Below are 21,874 nucleotides of genomic sequence, written 5' to 3' on the forward strand. Positions count from 1 at the left end.
TTTGCTGGTTTCCGTTTAGTTTTTATTGTTTAAAAATATTTAGTTTTGGTTTAGTTTTTATCATTTTCAGTATTCGTTTTTGTTTTGTTTTTATTAATATTTGGGGAATTTCTCAGGGGCCACGATTTAAGACCAGAATAGGTATTAACAATAAAAACACAATAACTCATATGGACAGTCTTATTAAACATATGCACCAACACAAAAAAAATACAAAATTACTGCCATAAAAATAATCTTAAAGTACTATTTTAGTGTAATAATATATTAAAAAATATAATTCTTGATGAACATCACTGTTCACTGTGCTGAAGCTGAAACTTCCTCCCAGGGATCAATAAACGACTTATTTGTCGATTATATTTAGTATAACTAATAAAAGACAGATATTTCCCACTGAACCGTTATGTAGTAACTAATGTTAATATATTAATATATTATTAATATATTAGTATATTAGTATATGTAAGTAACGTTACAGTAAATAAAGCAGGACAGCTGCCTGTGCACATGATGCTCTTACCCCCACAGCCCCTCCCACAGCCGCTTTAATTAGGTTTCATTTTGAGCCTCACTGCCTTTGTGTGTTTATTTACATAATTATCTGAGCTGCTTGGACCTTATTACTGTCAATGGCACAATACGCTGCTTGTATCCATGTGTGCGGACGCCATACCTTGTTGTTCTTCTCGCTGATTGGCGGTTGAACGATACATCAGTGAGATGTAAATCCACTGCAGTCATGGTTACCGGTAAATTACGGAGCCGCTTCACGTAACCCTACACATATAATAATATATCAGGCTCCGGGTAACCGTTGGAGCTAGCGTAGCGTTTCCACGGCGACATTTCAGCAACAAGCCACATAGAGGCGTTGGGTTTTAATTTAATGTCACACAAGTAGAAAATATAAGTGCTGTTAAAAGCCATAAATCGTTATAAATCCGGATACTAGCTCTGACGTGTAACGTTAACGTACGCGGCGAGGTTTGGCTAAAAGCGGTTGCTAAGCGACACATCACAGACTGAGCGTTAGCCAGCTGACCGTTTATGTTCCATTTTTACTAAAAGATAATAACAACCGTTTTATAACACCGTCGTTAATCCCGTCCAACTCCATTTTCTCCGTGTTTTGCAATTTTCTCCCTCTCTCTCTGATGTTTTGCCTCGGAGGGAGTGTGTGTGTGTGTGTGTGTGTGTGTCGGTGGGCGGTTACAAACGGTGCGTGATTCACAAACCTTATTTGTTCCCCACTACTTTGAGCGCCATCTTGTTTGTAACTCTCCTACGTAAGTGGTAGAGTTTCTACCGAGGGGGTATCCGATTACCCTTTTCTCCAGCTCCAGACTGGGAACCCTCTCCCTGTAGTACTCACACTGCACTTGCTTTATCGCCCTTTTTTCTCTTGACGAATCTAAGCCACAGTGTTTCCAACTGGACAGACATGAGCATCGAAACGCTCCTGGAAGCAGCCAAGTTTCTGGAATTGCAAGCCCAGCAACAACAGAAAGCACGTGGTAAGTTGCTATTTTTTAAGAGAAATATAGTTTGTTTTCCCAACATCGCTAACTTGGACATCTTAAATGCTCAACAGTTCGGCGAAATGTGTCTCTGAAAGATGTATTGTCCGACTTTAAGTCAACCCCCCCCTGTTGTATCGTTGATCTAGCAGCGCCATTCATGAACTAATTAGTCTAAAAATCACCTTGTTTGTTGTTTTTAAATTAAAATATAACACGCTCCTGGGAGGAATATGCGTCAGTCAGTCTGGGACATATTTTTTAGTTTTACTTTCATATTCGCTTTGCGGTGCAGAGCTGCTCCATGTAACCCTGTGTTAACCTGAATCGTATCTGCCCAACATAACAAACACACACAGGGCTGCTGCAGCATCAGTGGGGTTTTTATACTGCATTGAAACCTGCTGCATAGAAAGGCTTGTTAACTGCACAGTGCTGTAAAGTTCACACACCCGCTCCCTTCCTGCTTTCTGCTCCTCGGTATATTTATGAGTTGACTGCAGCGCTATGAAGCATTTAAAATACATTTAAAAACCCCAAACATCGGGGTGGTGGGTGGGGGGGAGATAAAGGGCGGTGGCGCAGGGGAAGCCAAGCTCGCTTTACATAATGACCTGACATCGTCCGCCGGGGATCAAGTGACTCTAGCTTTCAAGGCCCCCCCCTCCTCCCTCAACCAGTTCCCTGCATGCATCTGTGCTCCTCAGTCATTTGCTGCTTTAAAAAAAACAAAAACCGTGTAATTAAAACACCCTCGTGTTTCACGTCTGCTTGTTTGTCTCGTGTAAAAACAACAAAAACAACAAACTATATACAGGCTTTCAGACGCTCGTGGAGAGCTTTGAATGTCTGTCGATGACGTGTACCTACCAACCACGCCTCCATATATTAACAGCAAAGGGTGGGGGTCGGTCCCACCCCTTTCACCACGTGCGTGTTGGGCAACCCCCCCTCATCTTCTTTAAAGATTGTTTATGAAGAAGATGAGTCACTACTGGATGCAGTCTGCAGAAAAAAACCTCCTGCTCTACATAAAAAAGGATTTCTGAGCTCATTTTCTGAGAATTTGTGGCCACTTTAATTCCCTGTAGTTGTTTGTACTGTATGAGTGTTTACTACAACATGTCAACATGTCACTGCCAATTCACAGGAAGATCTAACACCTTTTTTTTGTTTTCTGTGGCTGTTTGAAGCTCTATTCTTCAATATCACACCCACTGAAATACGTGTAACTTTAACCGTCATAAAGACACATTTATTCTGTTCTTAGCACACTTCAATAGGGCAGATCTAGACTGTAATCCTTATAAAATTGTTTTTAAAGAGACCCAACAGTTCCCACCATGAGTGAGGCACTAAATGTGTTTAATTAAAGTGCAACAGCAGAACACTTACTTACACCTTGCTACTGCATTAAAGGACCAGTCTGTAGGATTTAGTGGCATCTAGCTGTGAAGTTGCAGATTGACCAACTGTGGTGACCACGAAACTTAGCGAGAGGCCGTATCTGCCCGCTGGCTCTTTGCCAGCACATGTCGAGCAGAGTTTCCACACATGAATTAAGCACCGTTCACACGTGGACTGTAATCTGTAAACACTGCCGGTTTTACATGTTGCTGTCTGACAATCGCCCTACTTACTTACCGCCTACTTAGGAATTAGTAACAGTTCTAGTTTTTGGGGCTCAAAGCTGAATTAAAAATGTTAAATTTCCAGGAAAGACAAACACAAGCTCACAATGCTGTTGTGTACAGTGAGGCTGTGCTGCACCTAGACCATGAAGACCCTTTTGTAGCTTCAGATCTGACTCTGAGAGATTTATTTTCTACCTTTTTTAAAAATAAAAGGCTTTTTTGTACTGCTCTCCCTCCAAGCTAATGATGAGATAACATGACAGCGTAGACCTGCTGCAGTAAACCTTGTACATTGTACTTCCTTTCCTGCGTGACAAAAGCTAAATATTGAAGCATCTTTTAAAGGTTGTGCTTTAAACAGTCAATATAGTCATTTCCCATATAAAGAGACCCATGTGTGACTTTACTTGAATCCAGAAATTAGGTTCCTTCCTCCCTTTTTATAGACATTTGTGATATCCTGAAAGGCTCAGAGTGAGAGCTCCTGCCTCTTTCCTCTCTTGGCTCCTCCCGCCATGCTGCATTGGAAGAGCAGAGTCCTCCCCCACTCCTCCTCCCTCTCTGCTACTGTAGAGCAGGTCACTGTGTGGAGAAAAGTAGGCCAGTGTTTCCAATGGGCTGCTGCAGTTATATAATGTCTATAGAAAACCCTCTTGTTTTTTATAAGTGTTTCATAGGTTTTCTCTCAGAAAAGACACTCCCCAGTCTAGTGGGTGTCTGCACCACAACACTATATTATCGGTCTCTCGTAACAAGGGCATTTGACATCTTCTGAAAGCTGGTTAGCACAGTATAGAACATCTTGTTCTTTTCTACTTCTTCTACATTGAAGACCATATTTTGTCAGTGTAATATAAAATGAATACGCAGCACAAAGTGACACAGTTGGCTGTTTTAATATGAGATGGTGAAATTGTTCTCCAGAGGTATTTTAGAGCGGGAAATGTCTCCTTCCTCCTTCACATGAATTTTGCAACCTGGTAGAACACGTTCAGAGAGTTGCGTCACTGTCCTTTTGTCTATTTTTGTGTGAACAGAAACACAAAAGAATACATGAATATGTATCTGATTCACATAATATCTCGTTTGCAGCTGTGTTTTGTAATAGTTGGGCAGAGGTTCAGTCAAAGGTTTGTGTGTCTGTGTGTGGTCATGAACTTTAAACTCTTAACTGCTGGACAAATACAATTTTGGCAATTGTGGTAAACTGTAGGGGGACTTAATATAAATAAAATATTATATATTAAGTAGAATCCATCACATAGAAAACTTATTTCTAAACCCAGAGTACTGACTTCTCAAGGCAGAAATATCTTCATGATCATATTTTGCATATGTCTTTTTATTGTTTTTAGTTTAAAAGTTTACTTTTGGCTACAATCCTTGTTGATATTGATATTATATATGAATTAATATATTAACATGTTTTCAGTTGATTGTAATAAATGTAATTAAGTCTGCGCTGCCACTGATACGAGGTCTGCATTAAAGGGACCAGTGTTTATTGCTGCAGTGGCCCTGGTTCACTACTTTATGACGTTATCACAGTTTGCCCCAGGGGGCTTTACAGTCTGTACAGTATACAACGTGCTCTGTCCTCAGACCCTCAAATCAGGTAAAGAAACTCCAGCAAAAGAAAATATGTTACAAACTTAAGGAAGAGCCACAGAGGAGAGATTTCTCTCTGAGGACAGACAGACAATCAATAGATGTCATATTAACATAGCAGACCAACAAAATTACATTATATACAAATATTAATGATACATGTAGATTATATATTATATATATCTCCTAACGATGCTTTGTTTATTGTTTTTTAATCATTTATTTGGCGTTACTGCTGTGCTGAGATGTCATGTGACATGAGTTTTAGGTAAAGAAGTCCAAACTGTTCAGTGTGAAGGAACCTGTAGCTTGAAACCTTTTAAAATTTAACTCCATTACTCTTCTTTTACCGTAATTAGACAATCAGGACGATTCCTAACGTGTTCTTACAGACACGTTGGGAATAAAATGTCATATTTCTTGAAGGGAGTTTGGTGCAGGGAACTTTTAGTGGAATTGAATCTGATAATATGTATAATTATAAACGTTTTGTCACCACTACACAAACACATGGTAGCTGTTAAAGTATGATGATGTCTGACGCCGACTGCAGTTTGATAAATGGTTTAATAATGTGTGTATCGCTGGCTGGTCAGGTTAATTATATGTTTATTTTACTGCGCAGTGCGCTGTAAATGGTAGCCGTTTGTGTGTGTTTTTTAACTACTTCCTAATTAAACATTGGTGTTGTTAATGACTCCTGATGAAACATAGCTTGGTGTGACCCCTGTGGCTGATCAATCACATTGACAACTACTTCAAGACTCCCAGTTACAAGACTGAGTTCTTGTAGCGTGTCCAAGGCTGAAGTGTGTGCAGGATGTTATTCGCTGCGTTAACCTTCCTTGTTTCTTCCACAGAGGATGAACTAAAGGAAAAGCAGCGTCTGGAGCAGCTGGCGGAGCAGTGGCACTCTGATGTGAAGTATAACTCAACAATCAACAATGTCTCTAAAGCAGAGGAGCTCCGCACTGAGTGCCGCCCGCTGCCCATACCACCCTCTCTGCCTCCCCCCTCCATGCCCATTACCGTCATCCCCATCCCCGTGGTCACCCCCAACCCTACGGGCTCACCCACTCTGCCCGTCGCCACGCTCTCCCCTCCGGCTGCTCCACCACCCGCGGCCACGCTACCGCGCTCTCCACAGCCCAAACCGGACCACCAGACCTCCGTGCTGACCGCCAACCACAAGCAGCTGATACCGAACCACCATCATCACCCAACGCTCATCACCCAAACTAACAACACTAAACTGCACCAGCAGCTGGTTCAGCGCTATCCCGGCTCCATCGTCTCACCCCCCCAGCAACATGCCTTACTCCCCCAGTCGGGCCCTGTGCTCCAGCAGGCTCCTTTACAGAACGGCCCCATCAGCCGGGGGAGTCCTCCGGATGACCGCCATCTAGACAACAAGAAGAGGCCTGGAGGGTAAGTCTAAACCTATTTGTTTACATTGTAACTGAATTAGGGCTGTAACTGACTGTGTTTTTTTAATTGCTCTGTTAATTGTCAATCAGTACACACGTCTATAAACTGTCTCTAAGTACTTTTTGAGCTGTAGCCTCCTAAAACCCCTCAAAGCTTTTGTCTTGTAATGATTTTAAATGAACAAAAAAAACAAGCACAATTTTTTAGCATTTTGTGAAGTTGTTACATTATTAGTATTTCGCTGCTAAAAGACCAAAAGTTCTGCTTTAAATTGGACGAGCACGACAGAATATTGTCACTAAACTATCTGCAAGAAAACTCTTCTCCGGTTGATTTTGATTATTCTTGTCACATTGCCCTTTTGGACACCAAATTCTTACTGTGCTCTCATTTGTGCTCTTACAGGGCAGGCACAAGAGAGGTGCATAACAAGCTTGAGAAAAACAGGTGGGTTCAACCTGTCTACCATAGGGCCTCCTTAAAGAGGGAGAGATCTGAGGTTATTTCTATTGTTACATTTGAATAATAGTTACATAGTGTTTTTTTTTTTTACCCTCAGTGGCTTCTGTTCCTTAGATTTAAGTTTTTCCCTGAAACTGACTGATGCCTTTTTTGTTTATTTGTCACGGTTTAATTTTAATGCTAAGCTTTTCATTTAGTCAAGAACACAAAATGAAATATTGTTAAATCTTTGTTGTGTAATCTTATAATAAAGCAAAGTGCGACTTAACCCTTTCCGCCGCCTCAAATTCCCCCTCTGTGTCTTGTGTCTGTCAGACGAGCACACTTGAAGGAGTGCTTTGAGACGCTGAAGAAGAACATCCCCAACATAGACGAGAAGAAGACGTCCAATCTGAGTGTGCTGAGAAGTGCACTGAGATACATTCAGGTAACTCTTAATGCTAAACGTGTGAACTTTTGGGAGTGATTCTTAAATTGTAGTTGGGTGCGGACTACTACAAGATCATAACAGCCTTTTACCAAAAGGTCATATCCGTCGCTTTTCATCATCATATGAATGAGTTTGACTTTTCTACTTGGAGGAGAGGTCAGTCTGTGTTTTTTTACAATGCGGGTTAATGCTCGCATGAACTCAAGTCTGTTCAGCAGAGACACAGTTAAACTATACTATAACATGCCAGAAAGCAATTGTCAACCTATCAGTTTGTGTGCTGCATTCGTTAGATGTTTGTGAATGTGGTTAGGACTTGTTTGCACAGGTTTATTGACACCCGTGATTACTACTGAACAATGGAGCTGCAATATGAGCCGCAGTGTCGGGTACAAGAGGAGGGGCAGTTGTTTTAAAGGGGAAAAAATTCTAAGCATGCTCCTTTTTGTATATGTGTCTATAACTGTAATTATCAGGATTTGCATATTGGGTTCTGAATTTGAAGAGATATCTGTCTGTAATTAAAAACCTTCCTTGTTGTAGAAAGTGATTTTTCAGGGCTGAAATTGATTTGAAAAGGACACAGAGTACAAGATAAGTGGGTGTTTGGTTGACTTATCTCTGATAAACATGGTGATTACTGAGGAATCTCTTCACACGTCCTCATTTGTTTCATTTTTAACTGACTCTGTGTTTAATATTAGGGCTGTGTGCCATCCGACTGACCATGTGTTTGAGTCAGACACTCGCTGTGAGACTATCCTGGTTGTAAACAGCTGGTGCAAAGGTCCACCACTGGCCTACTTCAACTCTTTCAGACTGTGACTGTGCTGTTGAGCGTGTCACAGTGTTTACTGTGGGTCCTTTTGCTCCTATAGATAGGTACAGTAGGGTGGCAGTTTTGAATCTGAGTTCACCCATGAGCCCAAGTTGCAATATAAGAATGGCTGTCATATTTCTGTGTGCATTCGTGCTGTAATTATTAACATAATTGGTAACATATTATATCCTAGTAGAACAGTTTGCATTGTATTTGCATTTCTCTAGTAATAACTGCCGGTTTGAGGTTGGGCCTATATAATAATTACATACCTATTTGGTTTTATTAGTTATACTGAGCAGTAATATCTGGTTTGCACTCTTTGGCTTTTAAGGCTGTTATATAACCGTGATGCGGGTTCACTAATGTAAATTTTGCAGAATACAGCGTGCTGCTGATTTGATGCTGTGAGTAGCAGCAGTTTGGTTATTCCTCTCTGTGAGTGGATACTGAGGGAAACTAGGACAGCGTGGGTGCAGAGCTCGTCACCCAATCTCCCTCCCCCTGCCCCCTCCTCTGTGTGATTAAGCAACACGGTGTTCAGTGTGCTGCGTTCGACTGGCAGACTGACCTGCCTTTCTTTTACTCCTATCAACAGCTGAGCTGGACGAGAGATATATTTAAAGCAGTTAGAACCGAGGAGAGAAATCCCGGCTGATGTACAAACCTCATCGTGTCTAGATGGACACAAATGTTAACGATCAACTGAAACATTTAAATATGTTTTGATGAGCTGATGAATGGTGTCACCAGAGCTGTATGTATATATAACCCGGTGCTATAACAGCTTATCTGTTGTAGGTCAGAACAGTTTACTCGTGTGTGGCTCTCTTGTTTTTGTCATTGACCTGGTTGATGCTGTTTTGTTTTAGAGGGGTGGAGTAAAACAAGGGAACTTAAGGTGATGGGAAGCCAAAAAAAAACAACCCCAAAACACGTGTACACACTGTCATCTTGACATGGGTTGTACAGACGCGTGTCCTGCCTGCATACACATCTCTCCCTGAACGCTGCTTCCTCCCTCCCCGCCCGTCCTTGCCCTCCTCTGGCAGCAGAGAAGCAGCCTGCACACAAAAACACTGAGCTCAGGAGAGCCTCAAATAAGAAGCTTTAGGCTCAGCATCACATTTTATTTGATTTTATCTAGCTTGTTATCTCAGGGGTTCACTTGGAAATGAGTTACAGTGGTGACTATTACGCTTGGATTTTTATCAGTTTTTCACAGAGAGTCTCTGTCTTGGCCAACAGCTACATGGTTCAAGTTCCTCTTCCTCATTTCATTTCAAGTGCAAATGACTCAGCAAATATGACCAGAAGCCTGCAAATACATCATTTTGCTATTTGATTGTCAGTGTTTTTTACAGAGCTTTACATGGGTTCTGGTTTTTACTTTAAATGTATTACATCTTCCTAAAGGCTTTCCCCTGAGCCTGTAGTGGCGCTGCGAAAGCAGAGGCTATAAAATAAGCCCCAATGCATTAGAGCTCCTCCTCTACCAACCCCCCTCCAGCCTCCCTCCATCCTGGCTCTCTTAGCTTTTAAGGCCACATGAGCAGCAAGCACATGGCTAGCCTGAGCCGCGTGACGTCACCCCCCGTGCTGGGCCCCCGCCCAGCACTGCAACAGGCAGAACTCGCCGTACCACCAGGCTTAGCTGCCAGCAGCAGGGAGGGAACATGGAGCGGTAAACACAAGGCTCGGTTTACTCCGCTCGCGCTTCATTTCCCCCTCGAAGCTGACTGAACTTGTTCCTCCCCTGCTTATGCCTGAATGCTGGTCTGAAACGTGTTGTGCCATCTGCTGGGGAAAATCTAGAGTGTAATATTTTTAGTAAATGACATTTCGTTGTGCACATAATGACATATTTCCTTAGAAGTCTTGCCGTAAAACAAAGTTTCACTGATTGCTTTGACATTTTCTTATTCGTTCAGCCTTGAACATTACGAATAATCAGTCTTTTCATGGCAGTCAAAGTCACTGCTCTTTAATATTTGAAAGGTTGTTTAAGGTTTTCAGTCATTGTGGAAGTTTCAGTGACATTTGCTGTGGTACATAAGTATGTGTAGTATCTTTCTCTAGAAAAAAAAACTAAAGGAGTAAATCTATATGGCCGAGTATCACAACACAGTTGTATAAGTGGAGAGCATGGTCTGGACTATTGACCAGTCCTTCTACGTTGAGGCAATTAGGTCAGTTATGACCAGCACAAGCTTGCACACAAGGAACGGTGTGCAAAAGTAGGGATTTTTTTCTGCACACACAAGCCTTTTATTGTTGAATTGAGGCACCACGTGAAGTTCTCTGTTCCAGCTTGAAGGCACAGTAAGACAAGGGTTTATGGTTACCACACTGTCACAAGACCTCTGTGCAGAAGCCTGATCAGTCAGCCAGGCTGAGCAGCATGTCTGCAACGTGGCCTCCTGCGCTCCTGGCCCTTTAAGAAAGCCCAGCCTAGTGCCGTCTGCTGCAAAAGTGAGTCAGTGAGTACAGCTTGTATTGCTCTCTTTCAATCCCCCCGCTATCTGCCGCCCTCCCTCTCCCGTTCTCCGTGGGGCCATGTGCTCGGCACTCGCATTGCTTGTGACAGCGCTTGAGCAGTGTTTACCTTCCACACACACACACACACACACACACACACACACACACACACACATAATGCAGCGTATCCTTGTACTGATCTAGATTTTCACACGCAAACAAGGCCGAGGTGGGGCTTTGTCTCCCTGAAAGGAGGAGGACCGGAGGCTCAGAGGGTGCGGCCGTGTGCAAAGACACAAAAGGTACTTGGCACCTTGTGTCCTACCAACCTGGTGGCATGATTAACAAGGTGATGAAGTCATGTGGGATCCATCTGCGACAGACTCCCTTATCAGGTTTACGTAGTTAATCTCAGACTAGCTGTTTCTGAAGAGACAAGCACAGTGTCCGCTCTGTCCACCATCAGCGCTGTAACAGGGAGAGTTCAGTGGGTCTCGGTGTTTGTGGAGCATTTTCTCTCTCCATGAGTCATAGTTTGTGGCATGCACAGATGTGGCGCCACTCGCGTAAGGCTGCCTGCTAATACGTGAGGGGGAAAGGGCGGCAACCAGCCATTTTCTGGTCCACGTGTCACATATTTGTTTTCTCTTTCATACCATTTAATTCTGGCCTGCTGACAGTCCTTTAGAGAGAGGGGCTCAGTATGTGTGTGAGGGAGTCAATACTCTGTGAATGATCGTTTTTTATAATTACACCCAGGGTGAGTCTTAAAATCTTGACCTGTTGAAACACTGTGGCACATAAAGGTGTGCGGGGTCTTTTTAGGAAAAACCTTTCAGGGGGTTTTCAACTGTTTCCATGACAACCACAGATGGGGGGGGTGTTGAGGCCGAGGATCCTGTTACCGTGTTGAGACTGAAGTATAGATCTCATCAGAGTAGCTGTTGTTGGCTGGTCAACAGTTGCACATCTGTGTCCAGGGACTTCAGGTACCAACACAAAATTTGTGCGTACGCCATTTTTCACGTTCACGCTCGGATGTACTAAAAGTGAAATGAACGTGAGGATGTGCGGTCCTCCACGGGAGCTTCATTGACGGCGTACGTACATATTTTTTGCTTAGCTCAGCTGGCGACACTCACAGGCGATGCATTGAAATTGCATAGCCGAAATTAACAATTGCTCTCGGGACAGTTGCACTGCATGCGAGAGTCATTATTATTTACAATCAATCAAGCAATTACACAATTTTAAATCATTTGCAGATTAATTGTGTTAAGGGGTTATTTACTGTGTATGGAGGAAGTAGAACACACTCGAATTATCTTTAGGTATATTTATTTAACAGTTAACAATGAAGTGCGGACCGATGTGCCGCTGTCTCATCAGCATGGCTCACACACAACAACAACCAGCGCTCACTGGGAGCGTGGTGACGTCACGTTTTGTACGTACCGTAACCCTTTCACAATACAGCAGTACAGTACATCAGTCTACCGTAATACAGGGACTCCACCACCTGTGGCCTGAAGGCTCTGGCGATGGGCAGATATGTCTTATATGCGGTGCGGTTTACTGCCTGTGCCACGCAAAATATTTATTAAAATAATTTGTTTTGGGCTCTACCTCCGTCAGCAGCACCTCCAATTCACACTCCGTAAAATTTCTTTTTTTCCTGGCTTTTGCCATTTTCCTAAAGACAGCACTATCTAGGCCTATTTAAACTAATTAGCATATTCAAATCGGTGTATTTGAGGGAGGGGACAGGGTGGAGCGTTGTGCTCCTACATGTGCGCTCAATTTCAGGTTGATTGGGATGTACAAAGACAATGTGCGTGGGATTCTGCGTATGCACGTTTTGATACATCTGAATTCTTTTGTGCGTACGAACTTTCACTCTTTCAGTGTACGCCACATTCTAGTAGGAAATCCACGCAAGTCTTATCATGTTCATGAGTGCATGGTAAGGAACATGTTGTTCATTAATCAGTACACAATCAGTCCTGCTCTGAAATGCAGTTCATAGATACAATATTAGATTCACATGCTTCACAATACAACTGAAATACAGTAACTCTTATTTTATCTGATAATGTTGCAATACTTGAATTCTCGTGGTTTTCCAGAAGAACTCGACCACTGTCAAAATTCAAAGTAATGAGATGTGTAGCAGGCGGCAGCGTTTCCTCCTTGTTCATCCTCAACAGTACTGAGTGACAATCTAAATTGGTGATGGTCCATATTTGGAAACCAGAATTTAGCTCTTAATTCTACTAGACTGATAGATCTGCTGGGCTGATAATAGTGGATATATTGGTATCGGTGTAATATGTGATTGCAGTACCGAAGGTTAGAAAGTGATTCATCAGAGAGTACACAGGCCAACTGTAAAGTGTCCTTTAGTATGTTATTTTACAGTATTTAAATATTGGATTGTTTAAACTCCAAATATCTATTCGTATTGGCCTATAATTTGAAGTATTCTTAACCTTAATAACCAGAATAAACAGCTCGTTTATGTTAATTGTGTTCTTTTCATATCTTTCCTGTGACAAACTAATAGGTGAACAACACTTCCTCTGAGTTTGTTTCAGTTTGTGTGCGAGTGACAGAAAACACCCCCAGTAGGATACACACACACACACACACACACACACACACACACACACACACACACACACACACACACACACACACACACACACACACACACACACACACACACAGAGAGAGAGATCGCCTAGCCCACGTATTTCTAATCCTGGATAAGGACTAGAGACAGGTGCTAAATTACACAAGGCCCGCCTTTTGTCAATGCCCCCCGTTGCTATTTATGTACTTGTATATTGTGCTGAGGATGGACAGACCACGCTGGTGGAAATCTCTTAAAGCTGCAGCAAGACAGGAACAACACTTGAATATTACATATAGATGCACTTATGTCAATCACACGTCCGCACACACACACACACACACAGATATACACGGTGGTATGAACACTAACAGGAAGTCCACCCTTTGGGGAAATGGCTTTATGATCCTGAATCATCAGGTTGCTGGTTGCAGATTTCACACATTGTCATTTCCCTGAGCCGCTCCCACCGAGGACAGGGTCTGTGTTAGATAGTTTGACCGAGCTGATTTTGACATTTTATAAATTATACAAGTGTTGCATGTCAAAACACTAATCCAGTATAACTCTATCCTGCCGGTATGGCCTTAACCAGCAGCTATATATTTGGGAATTAAGTTATTTAGTAGTTTATCACGTGGCATATTTTAGGTGCATTTGCATTATTCTTACACAGCGTGTAATGTATTTGTTTGATGTAGTTTTCATACGTCTTTGAACCTTTCCTCCTGTTTCTGTGCACAAGGAAGTCCAGCTCACTTTGTTTGGTTTTGCCTCGTGTCAGCTGACGGGTTAAGGGAAATTGGGTCACAGAGAGCCACTGCCTGGAAGCACCTCCTACTTTCCATACTCGTCTCCTCCACCTCCTCCTTCCCTCCTGCTTCTGTAGCTCGGTTATTCTGCTCCCTGCACACAGGCTCTGGTCACAGTGTTGATTCATTATTAGTTGGACCTGTTTCTTATTAATCAGCATGGACGTTAATAAGGCTTTCTAGGTTTATCTGAACGATGTGCTTTGTTTTCTTCAAGGGTTAGACACTTTTAGTTCAGTGTAATGGATATATTGAATATAATGCCAGTACAATATAATGTCTGGATCACAAATCTGTTCACATGGTGACAGCGGTGGAGGAAGTGTACATGACATCTACTGCTACAGTAAACAGTGTACGTATCTGCTCTGTCAATCTGTTCAGAAAAGAAAATATATTTTAGGTTTCATATTTTTTTGGTTTCATGACTTTTGCATTACTTTGGCAGAATACTGATACTGATGAAGTGTCAGATGAAGGTAGATGGAGACCTTGTTTTGATCAAATTGTACATGAAGCGGTAACAGGCACCACAGACTCTGAACAACCACGTTTGCTTCCTGCCAACGTCTTCTCAAGCCTTTAATTGACAAACCCCCTTTTGAGGTGAACATAAATCAATAACTCAATAACACGAATAAATACAAAACCACAGACACAGCATGTGTCTTTCTGACGCAGTGTCAACATAAAACCTCAAAAAGACAGACTTAATTGTGTGGTGGTTATATTGGATTATTGCATTACACTGTACACGTGAACCTGATACACTGGTAACAACATTTACTGATGGCAGCTCACAGTATCACGGAGTCACTCAGTTCAACGCGTTCAAACCATCTTCTGCTTTCTCCTTTCAGACGCTGAAGCGCAAAGAGAAAGAGTACGAGCATGACATGGAGCGACTGGCCAGAGAGAAGATAGCCACGCAGCAGCGATTAGCAGAGCTGAAGAACGAGCTGAGCCAGTGGATGGATGTGATCGAGATCGACCGCGTCCTTCGTCAGACGGTGCAGCCAGAGGAGGACCAGGCCTCGACCTCCACTGCCTCAGGTAGGCTGACAGTCAGGGTGGGGTTACTGAAGGCCTGCAGAGCTGTATAAATAATGAGAATATATTTAAAGTTAAGTATTCCTGTGTGAGTTTTGACACATTTCTCACATTGGCTCTAATAACGCTGCGTTTATTCTCTCCTCTGTTGGCGTTGCAGAAGGTGAAGACGGTATGGACGATGACCTAGAAGATGAGCCTGCGTCGAGAGCACAGACTGCCTTACCCACCGTGCCTCAAACCATGAAACCTGAGCTTCACAAGGCTGCCACACCCACTCTGACCCCAACCCTGACACCCGCCACCACCACTACCTCCTTTATCACCCAACACATCTCCATCCAGCACAAAGCCCCTCCTCACCTCCAGCCCCACCTCCAGCCCCACCTCCAGCCTCACCTCCAGCCGCTGCCAGTGACTCTTCCACAGCCATTGTCCAAGCCCACAGCCCCACTTACACTCACAGCAACAACATCCAGCACTCCCACCACCCCCAGTCAGCCCCTCATCCCCACCCAGACACAGATGGTTACCATGCCCAGTCTACACCCCACGGTCATTGCCCACGCGTCAGTGTCCCATCCCTCAGTCATCCAAGCAGTCAACCACGTCATCCAGGGAGGCGGTCCCAAACACATCGCCCACCTGGCTCCCTCCACCACCACCAGCTCTGTCCAGTTAGCCCCCGGCCACCAACCTATCGGCCACATCACGGTGCACCCGGTGGCTCACCTGAGCCAGCATCTACCCGCCCTCTATCCCCAACCGGTTGCGGTCACACAACCAGCTGTCGTCGGCCACATCACCCACACCATAAACCACGCCCACCCGCAGATGAACGGCACTGTGCCTAGCCAACCAACTGCAGCCATCGTTGGCAAGCAGACGACGGTGAGCACCCAAATGGTGGCCCACCACCCACAGCTGGTGGGTCAGACGGTGCTCAACCCTGTGACAATGGTGACCATGCCCTCCTTCCCTATCAGCACTCTAAAGCTGGCCTGAACTCTGCCAACGGGACCGCCAGGCTGGTAGACGGAGACGCCTCTCTATCGGGGAGAGCCACAGGCCTCAGACCAGGCCACCGACAAGCCCACAGCGAGGCCAGGAGAGCTGCTGGACACCTCGCTGATCCAGAGGTTCACTATCATTCAGAAGCACTGCAGCTGACACAAAGCCAGGAACATTCCTAAGACAGAACGCAAACCTCTTTCAATACTTGTCTATCACAGCATCCTGAAATCTGAAAAAACTGAATTTGGGATAAGGCAGGCTGCATGTGGTTGATGGTCATCATGTTGAGTGTGTGTGGCAGTATACAGCGGGCAGATGTCATCCATTGTTGCAGATAGCGGTGCAGTAGTCATTTTCACGTGAGCTTTGCAGCGTCATATAGGGAAAGGTTGTGCTGCCAGCACCCTGTTACGGTGTTCATGTAGGTACTGGCTGGTAGCGAGACTCCTCGCTATCACTGTGACTGCCGTGGATTAACCAATAGTAGATCATGTACTCAGGAGGTTAGGACAGTGTAGGATCAGAGTGCCCGACCCGCCATAATCACCAGCACATTGGGAATGTGATTCAGACAAGCTCCTCCTCTACAGCAGAGACACATGCTGCAGGGTTTGACAAAATCACGGACTGAACCGACGCTCCTGAACTGGAGCTGCGGTCCTCAGCGATGGTGCATACAGCAATAGCTCCCCCTGCTGGTTGATTGTGTTCAATATAATATTACTATCCCTGTGACAATGAAAGAACAAGCACTTCTGTCAGGGTTTGGTTGTTAGTATTGGAATTAAAGGACACTTGAATTGTTACTTATCTCCATCAAACATACTGGCAGGTGTACACTGAGCACAAGTACAACATTTTAGGAACAAGTTATGTTTTTGTCACAGCTGCTAATATATTTTAAAATATATTTTGCCAAATGCGATGACTTTGTACATCAACAAGTCCCCCCGAAATGTAGACGCCACAACAGGCAGTGTCGTGTTTAAATACTAAACGCCTGAGATAAAACCTCACTGTCGGTCAGACGTACAACGTGAGGGAGTTGAGGGTTGAGAGATTTTGAATGTGAGTGCGTAAGGTCCATAAAAATATAGTAAAGTGTGTTTCTATGCTGTCCTGCAGGGCAAATTGTGGTAAGATGTGTGTTTGCATGCTGTGAATGCACGAGGGATGTAAGATTTTTTGAAGATTGAAGCTCTGTCATCCATAACTTTCACTATGAAGTGATTTCCGCAGCTGCCATAACTCCAATCAGTGTGTGTTTTTTCAAGACTATCCTTTTCCAAAGCTAGCACTGTGAACATTTCTTTTAGTCTCAATGAGCAGCAAACCTGCGGTTTAGCATATAACACTTGCTACAACAGCAACATGCTCTGCTCTCCTACTTTAATCTGAATGTACTGACCTGTGAAAGGATACGGAGTAGCGCACTCATCAGAAGCCCTTTTTAAAAAAAAAAAAGAAAAGAAAAAAGAAAAATGCAATTACTTTATTAAAGTATTACATGTATGTAAAGTGTAACATTTAAAACTGACTTTGTATTTTAAGATTTACTGTTGCTTGTTTCATCTGGAGAATAACTTATGTTCAGTGTAAATTTGATAATATAGTTGTTGTTTCTTTCTGGGACCATGTACAGTGCTGTATATCAGGGGCTGACAACTACACAGACCTCTTCCCACGTTGATATCATATTCGGCCACTTTGGAAAGTATTCACCCCTTCATTTTTTTTTGTATTTTGTTGTGGTGCAATATGATCACAGCAGGGACTTTAAGGTTGTTTTCAATAACTATCAAAGTGCGATGATAAAGCGAAACCCCTTTTTTCACCTTTTTAGATTTCATGCAAATCAAATCAATGCAAACCTGAACAAATGCATCGTGAAATCATATTGTAACAAAACAAAATGTGTAAAATTTAACAGGGATTCAGATACTTGAAGAAGCAACAATATACTTGTGTGTTTTCCCTATGGAGAAAGTTTAAGTTGTATATAGCCTGTAAATGTGGGCTGCATTTAAATCTAACTGTATTATGTAAAAAACTGGGGAAAATATGTACAATTTAAAAAATTTATAAAAAAGATACTTAATAAATTGTATTATGTTTACAAATGTCTGGAGCTGCTTTGTTTGTTGCTTTCAACCAAATGGTAACTTTCTATTTTGTATTTAAAACAATACAAACCAGTTTTTGACTAGTGGGATTTATTGTTATTTACAAAGATTTATTTCTTTATCAATTAATCTGGTTATTTTCCTTTGGTTCATAAAACGCAATAAAGTTGTGAAAAATGTCCTTTCCAGTTTCCCAGAGCTCATAGAAGACTTAAACTTAAAACAGTTGTTGGTCAATTGTCTGAATATTGATTTATTGCTGAAGCTTTACTGTTTTTAACATTTTAAATCAGGAGATATATTATATCCACCCCATTTATATCAGTAATGGTAGAGTAAATATTTAAAACACCTTTTTGTGTAAGACAATACAGTTGAACAGCACTTCAAAGATCTTTAAAGAACCACTGAAGTGTCAACAAACAGCAAGATGCCTAAAACCCCTCTGAGAACGTTCTTCATCTTAATACTCAGAGAGGTTTTTTTTTTTTTTTTTTTTTTGGAAATATGTGTAACAACCAGGCTAGCAAAAGTTAAAAATAAAAGTAAGAAGTTACTTACAGTTTATCTCATTTTCATGTAGCTTCTCCTGCTAGCATACGTAGTGACAAGATGGCGTCCGTCCTCAACAGTGGTCGGGTTGCTGTAAGCTCCAACGAGGGCTCATTACAATGCAGGTTGTTTGGACAGAAATATATAAAAGTTTATCCAAACACAAACAAGCTAAATAACTAGCAGTTAACTACCGTTGCTACTCAACGACACCTGAAGACCACAACTCAAGTCTTATTTTACTTAATTTAACTATGTAGCCTCTAACACACGGTTTGCAATGGTGGTAAATTTAGGATTAGTTGATTAAAATTAGTTAAATTAAACTCTTATTAATGTCAAGCCATCGCATTTAATCCCACATTTACATTTTCACAAAACAAAACCCAGTGTTGATGCAGACATGAAATTATATTCATTTTTTTATTACAATATTAGAATTTGTACATATTGTCCTCCCCATCCGCATTTCATTTATAAATTTATTACATAAATATACTCCAAAAAGTAGAATAACAAAAGACAAATATAAAACAAATTCAGAAACAAAAGTAATACCTGACTCTGGGACAGACGCGAGAGGAATGTATTTTTTTAATGTAACAAAGGTCACACAACATGGCAGAGTCGTTTAATTTACATAAAAAGGGGTTTTATACTTGGAACAAAGAAACTATTAGCAAGAGAATCAAGTTCATTCATTAATTTTGATCATTACTCTTGGCTTTGACAAGTTTTTCCAAACAATATTCTCTGTGTCAATAGAAAACGAATTCACACAAAAGGAAAAAAAAAATCAAAAATTTAGGACACTTAAGTTTGTCATCGATGGCTTTGGTTATAAGATAAACATTAAGGTTAGCACACATCCAACATATGAGTTCCCTTCAAATTAAAATATAGTTATAACCAACCAAAACAAAAAAATCCACCTCTTCTCAGTATTTTCCCCCCAACAATTAAGTAGCTACATATTTTCATTGCCCATAAATAACCTTTTGATCAGTTTATTGATCTGCAATCGGAGTTACCTTTACAACAACACATGCAAAAATAAATACACCGCGTGGCCCTCTGATGCGACCCTCCCCTCGGACACTCACCTCATGCAAATGAAGGGTCTTGTCTAATCAAAGTCCTCATCTTCTCTAACGGTTGTCACCAGCTCTCACATGTGAACTGTTGATGGTCGTGATCGGCCCTCGTGAGATGAACTGACTTTGAGAGTGACTCTGTTTCTGGGGGGAAATATGACAAAACTCCTTTGTCAAATAAAAAGTTATTGTTAAATGCTGATATGGCGATCAGTAAGCATTGCAGTGAGTTAAGAGTGGCCAACACTGAGCAGAGACACTAACATCCATGCTGTCAGGCAGCAGAGGTGGCAACTATGATTAACATGCACATGACACTGATAAAAACATAATTTAAATGAAACTGAACAATCACTCACATAAAGATTAAACCAAATGGACCAACAGGAACCTCGGCTGAGGGAAAATCTGCATCAAACAATCATCCACACTTAATGTCAAGCAGTGTAGAAGGGGTGTAGTTAAATATAGAAACACTTAAAAAGATGGAACAAATGTTTGAGTGTAATATAGAAAATTAAATTATTACAGTATATATGCATGTTGACCTATAGAGATAGTAAAAATAAACACTTTAAGCACCAGAAAAAATTGTGCTTAAAAAAATCTGAGCAGGTCGTCACATGTAAACCTCATATCAGACCTTATGTAAAAAATAAAATACAACCCTGTGATCATGTGGCTAAATAAAGATATTTGACTCCTTAGACTTACGGACGACTAAACAAATCCTCAAATTAGACAAACCTTGTTTCTTATTGACGTTAAAGTTTTGACAGAACAGGAAACAGTAGAGTGGAGGCTTGAGTGTTTTGCAGCGGTGGTGTCTTAATGTCAGAGACTCTGGAGAGGATGATGGGAGTCGTTGAGCTGCAAATGTCAGAACATTTTACCACCTCCTCGCAGGTCCCTGATCGATGTGTAACATGCTGTTGATGAGGTTGAGTGGTGGTTGGGAGGACACGTCGGGATGTCAATGTTCTAGAGAGGAATAAAGGTTTCCTGGGTGTTTTTTCTTCTTTCTTTTTTCTTTTTTAAATCCCAGTTAAAGAGAATGTGACCGCTTGTCTTTTACGTTAATAGGCGTCTTTCTGAGTGTGCATTTGATCCTGGATCCTCTGCAGCATCTCCTGCATCCGCCGCAACTGTGAAGAGAGATGAGACGTGAAGTGTTAGTTGGTCCCACGGTGCGGTTTATTATTTACACATGACTGCACAGACAACAAATCAATAACACTCGCGAGATCAGTCTGTTCTTGTTCGGATCACGTGACCTGTGCTGATCGACCACAGGGAACCACAGGCTCTTTCACCTGCTTCTTCAGCTGCACTTCAGAGTGTTTAATGTCACCAACGCAATATTATTCATGATGGGTTCTTTAGTTTTAGGGAGGTCAAATGGCATTTTCTTCTTGTCAAACTCAAATATTTGTTTTTTCACATTTATCATAACACTGGTAACGTTGTGCTGTGATGGGCTTTTTGTAATACAGAAACACACACATAGTGAGTGAGAGGTATAGTGTTACGGTTAAGATTTTTGGACCTGACGATTATTTTTTACACTAAATCAATTACTTTATTTAGTCTACACAACCGCAGGAAACTAAGAAAAGACCAATCGCTCGCGGTTGTCCGAACATCAGTCCAAAACCCCAAAATATTTAATTTAATATAATTTAAGACAAGAAAAAACATAAAATTCTCACACTTTAAGCTTTTAAGCTTTAACCGTAAAATGTTCTGCTTTTTATCCCCCGAAACGATTAATCAATGATCAAAATAGTTGCTTCCTTTTCCGTCAATCGACTAATCAATTAATTGACTAATCGTTGCAGCTCTGTTGTCATGTTGAACCACGTTTTAATGTTGGTTACACACACACAAAAAAAAACAACTGAGGAGAAACGGTCTCTTTATTTGGTAAAATAAAATCGATCTGGAGGGAAGAGGGAGGGAACTTGAACATGAACAGATGTATCATCGGCTGTATTTATATTAACCGGGAAGTTATCGCAGTGACTAGGTTCATACAGCATGTAAAGAATACAAATATTAATAATTTATAATAATATTTAATCTAGGAATATTTCTGACAAATAAACAATTTATATTATATTTCATACGCATTTTATTTAGCCCTTGGATATAAGAACATTATTGCTGTATTCTAACTATATAAGTAGCTTGCTGTTGGTGTTCGCACCCTGCTGACAG

General features: G+C 41.8%; 2 protein-coding genes across 7 annotated transcripts in view; one reads left to right on the forward strand and one right to left on the reverse strand.

Annotated features, from left to right (window-relative positions):
* Positions 1-1,231: 1,231 nt before the first annotated feature.
* On the forward strand, positions 1,232-18,008 carry mnta (MAX network transcriptional repressor a). 2 transcript variants are annotated; one of them, XM_051396639.1, is made up of 6 exons: positions 1,232-1,517; positions 5,623-6,190; positions 6,596-6,637; positions 6,968-7,079; positions 14,685-14,877; positions 15,035-18,008. In XM_051396639.1, the coding sequence occupies exons 1-6, from the start codon at positions 1,445-1,447 to the stop codon at positions 15,877-15,879; spliced, it is 1,833 nt and encodes a 610-aa protein (XP_051252599.1). In that variant the 5' UTR covers positions 1,232-1,444; the 3' UTR covers positions 15,880-18,008. The 2 variants fall into 2 exon arrangements, with proteins under 2 accessions (XP_051252599.1, XP_051252600.1); XM_051396640.1 differs by lacking the exon at positions 6,596-6,637.
* Positions 18,009-18,967: 959 nt separating this feature from the next.
* septin4b (septin 4b) overlaps positions 18,968-21,874 on the reverse strand; it is a 36,714-nt gene continuing 33,807 nt past the window's right edge. For all 5 annotated transcript variants that reach the window (XM_051396645.1, XM_051396646.1, XM_051396643.1 and 2 more), the window contains one exon: positions 18,968-20,802. In XM_051396645.1, coding sequence (XP_051252605.1) covers positions 20,734-20,802 — 69 coding nt within the window. In that variant the 3' untranslated portion in view covers positions 18,968-20,733. The remainder of the gene's footprint in view (positions 20,803-21,874) is intronic.

Source organism: Dicentrarchus labrax, unplaced genomic scaffold (genome assembly GCF_905237075.1).
Source record: "Dicentrarchus labrax unplaced genomic scaffold, dlabrax2021, whole genome shotgun sequence".
NCBI classification, from domain to species: Eukaryota; Metazoa; Chordata; class Actinopteri; family Moronidae; genus Dicentrarchus; species Dicentrarchus labrax.

Coding starts and splice junctions, on each gene's coding strand:
- mnta (XM_051396639.1), top strand. CDS start 1,445: ATGAGCATCGAAACGCTCCTGGAAGCAGCCAAGTTTCTGGAATTGCAA. Junction 1,518..5,622: donor GCAACAACAGAAAGCACGTG/GTAAGTTGCTAT, acceptor TTTCTTCCACAG/AGGATGAACTAAAGGAAAAG. Junction 14,878..15,034: donor CTCGACCTCCACTGCCTCAG/GTAGGCTGACAG, acceptor TTGGCGTTGCAG/AAGGTGAAGACGGTATGGAC.